The 7,776-nt window shown below is 35.6% G+C and overlaps 2 protein-coding genes and 1 long non-coding RNA gene across 3 annotated transcripts; 1 reads left to right on the top strand and 2 right to left on the bottom strand.

Moving 5' to 3' along the window:
- The first annotated feature begins 209 nt into the window (after positions 1–209).
- Positions 210–627, top strand: LOC132166232 (uncharacterized). Its single transcript, XR_009438554.1, has 2 exons — positions 210–407; positions 485–627. It is a non-coding gene; the product is annotated as an uncharacterized LOC132166232 (long non-coding RNA).
- A 2,197-nt stretch (positions 628–2,824) lies between these two features.
- LOC132166761 (receptor-like protein EIX2) lies at positions 2,825–4,818 on the bottom strand. The gene is made up of 2 exons (XM_059577641.1): positions 3,574–4,818; positions 2,825–2,905 (listed from the first exon to the last, which is right to left on the bottom strand). The coding sequence occupies exon 1, from the start codon at positions 4,746–4,748 to the stop codon at positions 3,579–3,581; it is 1,170 nt and encodes a 389-aa protein (XP_059433624.1). The 5' UTR covers positions 4,749–4,818; the 3' UTR covers positions 2,825–2,905; positions 3,574–3,578.
- Positions 4,786–6,425, bottom strand: LOC132165855 (receptor-like protein EIX1). The gene is made up of 2 exons (XM_059576546.1): positions 4,837–6,425; positions 4,786–4,789 (listed from the first exon to the last, which is right to left on the bottom strand). Exons 1-2 carry the CDS (start codon positions 6,423–6,425, stop codon positions 4,786–4,788), a joined length of 1,593 nt encoding a protein of 530 aa, XP_059432529.1.
- Positions 6,426–7,776: the final 1,351 nt, after the last annotated feature.

Raw genomic sequence — 7,776 nt, 5'->3', positions numbered from 1 at the left:
AAAAATAATCATCATTTAAAGAAGCCCACAATAAAGTTTTGAACTTGGACTTGTACCTTGGATGTCGTGGATCAATCTCATCCATTTAAAACAACCCCTCAGATCTCAGTTCGAAAACTCTGACTTCACAGGCCCAAACTTAGCCTGGCCCAAATCAAAAGCTCATATTGTATTTTTTGGACGGTCGGGAAAGAAGGGAATCCAGAGATCTTACGGTTGGCATCCAGCTAAGAATCATTATCAACAATATCAAACCATGGCTTCTCGACTCTTCCATAGATAATAGTGGCGGAGTTGCGTACAACTAGTTTTCGCTTTAAAGTCACCCATTCCTGTCCAAATTTCCACCACATCTCTTCGCAAACCGCAAATCCATCTCTAATCACTTCCTTCGTCTTTGTTCTCAGGTCATCAACTTTCCCTCTCTTTTTCGGTTTTTATGGAATGTAATTGCATATTGATTTTGTATTTTGATTGTGTGAAGTTTCAGCAGCTTTATCTAATCCGATATTCTTTGGGTGTTTGAGAATCTATCAACGATGACTCATATCCTTCCGTAGATCAGCTTTTTCTCTACGCTTCCGACGGTTTGTTGTTTCTTTCCTCCGTTTGGTTCCCGAGAAAACCTTTCCGATCTTGCACTGCAGAGCGAGAATTGAAGATTTTGAAGCTTTTTTTTTTTAAAAAAAAAATTTCTCGGGAAACAAACGGGTAGCGTATGTGGAATTTGATAACTAAAAGGAATGGTTTTGTTTCGTGATCATGTTTCCCTGTTTGTTTGGATTTAACTGAAGCGAACGCGGTAACCAGAGAGACCGAGACCGTGAGCGGGCCCAGGCCCGTTCCGGCGGCAAGGTCAAGCAGCCCAAAGGCGACGGTCTCACCCCGGAGCAACGCCGTGAAAGGTAGCTCCCAACGCCGTTATTGGTCTGGCATTGTGCTTTTAAGTGTTCAATTTTTTATTATTATTATTTTAATTTTGGTTTTTTTTTTTTTTAGGGATGCGAAAGCTCTACAGGAAAAGGCGGCGAGGAAAGCCGCGCAATCTACGGGAGGGAACAATCCCGGTGGTAATAAAAAATGAGAGGAGCTAGTGATCGAGGATGTAGGTAGGTAGATATGGGAAAGCATGTACTGGATCAGATTTTGGGTTAGTGGTTTTGGGTTTCATGTGTTTAATGTCGTTTGAGCGTTTGCTTGGATGGCATTGAAAATCTTGTCTTCTGAACCTTCGATTTTTCTCTGATTTGGAATGGAATTCCTTTGTTGCTCTGTGCAATTGGTTGTCGTTTGGTGTTATTGTTGTTGTCTTTCGTTTTCTTCTGTCAATTAAACTGGGAGATGAAAACGTGAGAATTTCCAACAAAAGTTCTTCGAATTTCTCTCAAAAGTAGTGTTAAAATTGGAAGTGTATGAATACAATAACATTGAAGAAGAGATTTTATTTGAAGTTAAAAGTCTTGAATCAAAACTAAATGGTTGAAGAAGCAAACTTTGTTGTTTGTCTTTAGCATATCTACTGTTATAATCTTCTGCAACATCGCCATGATGAGTATCAAGATATTGTTAGAGTCTATAACTTGGGTTAACAATATTTTATTGAAAAATACAATTATAACAGCACTAGCAGCAGCTTTTTAACCATTTTTCTTCATTTTAAGGAATAAAACTACTATTTATTCCCTATAAAAAACACTTCGCAAGAATGACATTGAGATGCATTGACAAATATTGTAGATGCTTTTTGATGTTAGATATATTTAGAGCTATGATTTGAATTTTTCCTAAATATAAGGGAAGAAATTGATTATAGGGAGTCTGCTGCTAGTGCTCTAAGCGATCTTTAAGTTTAAGACATCATCGGAAAGCTTTAATTTTACTCCAATATCTCACTAAAATCAAACACAAAAACCCAATATATAAGAATCATGAATACTTGTCTTTCACAAAAACCCAATATATAAGAATCATGAATACTTGTCTTTCACCCAACGATTGCAGCACTCAAGTTGTTCTATTTACTAGTAACAAGTCAGGTAAAAATGGTGTTTATAGATAGTCATAAGAATGGAATGATTAAACACATGAATGTTGTTCTAAATTTTATAGTTTATTTTTATTAGACAAATATATATTCATATACACTACTAATGCACATCCCTTCGGGTAGATCCTGCACGACTTAAAAATATCATATTTGAATTAGGAGAAACAAAAGTAAAATACCATGAGAAAAAAAAAATGCAAAAATACATTTTATCCTCCTAAAGCATGAATACTTTTTGCATTTTAGCCTCTAAAATTTAGAAAGTAACATTCGACTCCACAAATTACCAAATTGTGACAGTTTAGCCCATTCTTTAATATATTTTTTTTCTTCCTTTTGGATGGAAATCATGCATTGCATGTGACTTTTTAGTCCTTAAACTCCCAAAAAAATGCCCGGAGGAATAAAGTTATCAAAAACAAAATAATAAAAATAAAAATAAAAACTTAAAAGAGTCTACCTAATTATGTGCGTTTTGTGGGGTTAAGATATAAATATGATGAGTTTTTTTTTTTTTTTTTTTTTTTTTTAAAGAACAGGTATACTTGAAGAATAATCCGTTTGTGTAAAATTAACAAAATTCAATCAAGATGGTTTAGCCCCAGCTAGCTAGGTAATTCAATTACATGATACAAAGTAATAGCATGATCCTATTAGCATGCGTAGCTGATATTTTCATGCTATATATATATATCTACATTCAAATTACAAAGTAATAAGCAAAGAAAAAAAAAAAACTACAAAGTGATAATAAGTAAGTTCAAATTGGACATGATCTTTATTATTCAAATTAGAGAATAGAAGACGCTCATAGTTCCATGTGCAGAAGCAGCAGCAACTCTTGATATCAGTGGAAATCTGCTTAAAATAGAAAACCATTGGGCTCTCTTAGAATGTGCAGCATATCAAGAAATGGATAATATTAGAGAGAAAAGTCAATAATAGAACAAAAATTGAATTTTTCATCGAGGAGAAACTATTAGTACCCAAATTTAATGTATTCATCACCCATTTTCCAAAAATCAAAATATTCTAACTTTTTTACTTTTTATATCATATCATTCACTTTTTATTATTATTCAAATAAAAAAATTACTATAAAACAAAACTTTTTCATTTTTCTATACAACTTTTTCACTTTTTTTATACCAAACATTCCTACTTTTTTTTTTTTTTTTTTCTTTTTTCACGTCAATTACAGTGTCAACGCCAACTCCTTTACCAAACATCCTCTAGTGTTTCCCCAAATAAAATTAGTGCTAGAGAAATTCAAAATGACGAAATTTATGTCAAGAATAATTATAGTTTTTAGTCTAGTAAACATGAACAATGCTGATAAGAGCCCCACAATTACATATATACATTATATGCAAGTGTGTGTATATATATGTGCGTAAAAGAAAAGTATAAAAAGTATAAAATATTTTTGTTATTTAATAGAGACAAGGCAAAAGTTCATAGATTTGGCAACATGATTATTTGTAATTAAGAATAAGGTCATGATTCAGAATGTATAACATGTTTACCTGGACTAAATATTTTCTTGATTGTGATGAGTCTTGGAAGTTTTCAATAATTTGGCCTTACTGATATCTTTTATCTTGTAGAGCCTATCTCTTATTCTCTCTAGATATCGGAAATAGGCATGCCTCCAAGAACTCTTCAATAACAATGGTCCACAAACACCCCAAAATCCAACAATGAATCCGAGTGCAATGGTAGCATAAAACCATAGATCTTCGTGGGAGTTTGCATGTTCTTCAATATTGCCATCTCCATATTTGGTACCAATTTGAGGATCTTGAGTTGCTTCATCTCCCAAACACCTTTTCGGAAGAGGCAAGCCACAAAGTTCTTGGTTACTTGCATATGCCGAAGCACTAAAGCTTTGAAGCTGGGTACCTGATGGGATTTTACCCGACAAGTTGTTGTTTGACAAGTTCAAATAGCTTAGTAAGCTTAAAGTAGTTAGGCTGGGGGAAATTATGCCTGAAAGGTGATTTTTCGACAAGTCCAAAGACTCCAATCTCTCCATGTCACCAATATTCTGAGGGATAATGCCAGTCAACAAGTTTCTAGATAGGTTCAAGCCAATTAATCCAGAGAGACTTGTTATTTCTTGCGGAATTTCTCCTTTCAATCTGTTGCTCGAAAGATCAATGACCTTTACTAGTCCAAGAGTTTTATCATACTTGACATATTTTTCTTTGAGAGTCACCAATAAATTGTCAATGTTGGTGGAAGTAAACTGGAAGGAGGTCCCAGAAGAAGAAGAAACATATGTATGAAGAATGCTTACATTTGAACTTTGTGTTTGAGCCATGACAGTGAAGTTATTGAGGCATTTTGGTATAGTCCCTATAATATTGTTCTGAGAGAGGTCCAGGATTTGAAGAGATGTTAGATGGCATAATTGTAATGGTATGCGACCCATAAACAAGTTTGATGGAAGGCGAAGAACAATCAAATTTGGTAGGCTTGTGCCTATCCATGCTGGTATCCTCCCAGAGAGTCTGTTTTCTCCGAGATCTAGAAGCTTCAATGAAGAGCAAGTTACCAATGATTTGGGTAGTTCTCCAATAAAATTGTTGTTCTGCAAATGCAATGTTTGAAGCCCATATCCCTTGGAACTACAAATAGAATCAGGGATTTTTCCAGAGAAATTATTGTTTGCCAAATTAAACACGGTCAAAAACATCATATTTCCCCAACAAGAAGGGAGTTCTCCAGAGAATAAGTTATCTGAAAGATCAAGGAGACTCAAACGCTTATGACTGGCATTCACAGACCCATTTGTCTCACATATGGATGTAATAGATCCTTGGAACAGATTATTGGCGAGATTCAACACGACGGGATCGGAATTAAAACGTGGTAGTGAACCAGTGAGGCGGTTATAACTCAAATCTATTTGAGGATAACCAATAAACCTTGTTGAAAACCATTGAAGAGGTACATTGCCAGTGATCTGATTGTGGGAGAGATTTAAGATCATTATATTGGAAGAAAGGCCCCAAAACCAATTGGGGATGGTGTCTATAATTCCTACATCAGACATATCAAGCCGTGAAAAATTCTTTTGTGTTCGAAGCCATTCAGGGAAAAATGGCCCTAGTTTGCAAGAACTCAATCTTATGGTATCCAAATGAAATGGTGGAACCCAGGCTGGACTAAACGTCAAAGACAAAGAATTAGAAGATAAGTCCAACTGGTGTAAGGTGAAAAAATTTGACAAATGTGCTTCAGTAATGACACCTTCGAAGGAATTTGAAGACAAGTCAAGAATCTGGAGCTTATAAAATTTTCCTATGCTTTTGGCTAAACTCCCATTTAACCGATTGTTGGAAAGATACAACTCGGTCAAGAAAGAAAGTTTTGAAAGATCAGGTACCTCTCCGCTTATACTATTGTTTGATAAGTCTAATACTTGTAAACTATGAAGATTGTTCAAAGTTTGTGGTATCACCCCATTAAGGTTGTTGGAAGAGAGGAGAAGATGAGAAAGAGCTACCATATTCCCAAAACCTTTTGGAATTGAACCTTGTAACTTGTTATTAGTGAGGTCAAGATGGACAAGACTATTGTTATATCTATATAGCCAAGGCAATACAGAGGAGTTGAGATGATTGTGAGAGAGTTCAAGGAATGAAAGTGGGGAGGAAGAATTAGCATTGGAAGGCACAAGAGAAAATGGCATTGAGAGCTCACAATCACTTAGACGCAAGTATAATAAAGAAGGGAGCATATTAACCTTATCTGGCCAATTGATTGCCTTGCTAAGGTTCACATGGCTCATATCTAAGTGTCTTAAAGATGAGAGATGAAAGAGCCAATCAAGATTGGGGTCCTCAATCACCCCATAATTATAGTTCCAGCTGAGATCAAGAGAAATCAGCCTTGAGAGATTACCAAGCTGCCATGGGATGGTTCCAGAAATAGCATTGAAAGAAAGATTGAGATATTGTAAGTTAGTGAGTGAACCAATGAATCCTGGGAGGGTGGAAAAATCATTGCAACTCAAGTCAAGATAAGTCAAATGTTGCAATCCAAGTATTGAAGAGCTTATCTCACCTGATAGAAACTCAAAGGCTCCGAAGAAAATATTTTGCCGGAGATCAAGCCCGACAACATGACCCGTTCGATTGCTGCATTTGATTCCTTTCCATTTGCAACAATCTTCTTCCTCTTTACTGTCCCAAGAAGACAGCACATGGAAATCATCTTGAACACCTTGTTTGAATCCAACAAGTGCTTGTCTTTCTTCCTCTATGCATCTGCCCCAACCCAAACCACCCAAATTCAAACCGAACCCCATTGTGGCTCCATGGGTACAAAGGAGCCCAAGAACAAGTAGCAATTCTGCATAGCAGCCCCTCATTATTTCGTAGCTTTGTTTGGGATGGTGGCTAAGAGTAAGAGCTCAAGCTCCACGGCTGTTTTGATTATGTCCCAAGTGAATCAAATGGATTATTTTTATATTGTTCTTGGTTAGTCAAAGTCTAAATTAGGCAAAAGCAAGATATTTCCACCTAAAAGTTTCCACATGCACCAAAGTCGAGAATATTTGTAATTGCAAAAGATCATTCAAAGCAGCCAAAAATCTTTACAAGAAAGTCCCAAGGTTTATTGGAACGAGAGTTATATTGGGTGTGAAATCACTTCAAAAAAAAATTCAGTGTCAAATTCTTCATCTTTTGTCAAAAACTTTGATAGTTCAAAATGAAAGGAGGACCGGACAGAAACTCGGGAAGTCTTTGGGACTCAATTGTGTGGGAAATTAAGCTTTTTCTCATTTTTGTTTTCCTACCAGAATTGACTTATGTGATATGAAGATAAAAATTTATCAAGAAGCTAATTAATGTAGATCAACTACATGAATTGATTGATTTTTTAATTTTTTCTATTAAAAAAAAAAATCAATGATATAGGGTCCGTTTGAATTTGCGATTTTAAAATGTATGATTTGAATAAATAATTTTAAAAAACGTAGTTAAACATTGGCAAAGGTGTTTAAAATCCGAGTTTAGTCTTTAAAATTTTGCGTTTTTTAAAAAAAGAAAATGATAAAGGCACAACTTAAATCCGACTTTGGCCCAACTTTTCTCTTAAGTTAAATAAAAAAAAAAACTGTGTAGAGAAGAGAGAAGCCTTAAACTAGAGAGAGAGAGAGAAATTTGGTGTAAAAGTTGAGCCAAAGTTGAGTTTAAGTTGTGGCTGTTTCACACCTCTTAAAAAAATACATTCTTTTACATGTGATTTGAAAACACAAATTTTCTACGTTTTTAAATTACACTTTTTATCTATGAAATCGCAATCCCAAACGTATCCATATAAATATCTTATTATGCTGGCTTTGTACAATATTTATAAAGAGAGATTATTGGTGTCAATAATTTCATTTCTCTTAAACCTTAGGCATATGACGAATATCGGACCACTCTGGATGGTGGGTATGGTCCGAAGGTGATGGGCCTCTCTACAACATATGGGCTCACTACCATTTTCTACTGTCAAGCCGTTTTAAGATGCAAAACCGTCGTTTTGTGCAAAACTCCACAGGAAGTCTCCCTGTGCTTCACAGATAGAAAAATCCATGGCCTCGCTCTCCAGCCCCACCCACCCATTCCCACCGTCGTTTAATCGGCGACGCGTACTGTCACAACCCGTACACGAATCCAAACTCAAACCCAAACCGCCATCCTCTTCTTCTTCTTCTTCTTCTTCTAATG

Source organism: Corylus avellana, chromosome ca11, assembly GCF_901000735.1.
Source record: "Corylus avellana chromosome ca11, CavTom2PMs-1.0".
In the NCBI taxonomy this organism is placed as follows: domain Eukaryota; kingdom Viridiplantae; phylum Streptophyta; class Magnoliopsida; order Fagales; family Betulaceae; genus Corylus; species Corylus avellana.
The sequence above is the reverse complement of the archived record's forward strand: the minus strand, read 5'-3'. Positions and strand labels throughout refer to the sequence as shown.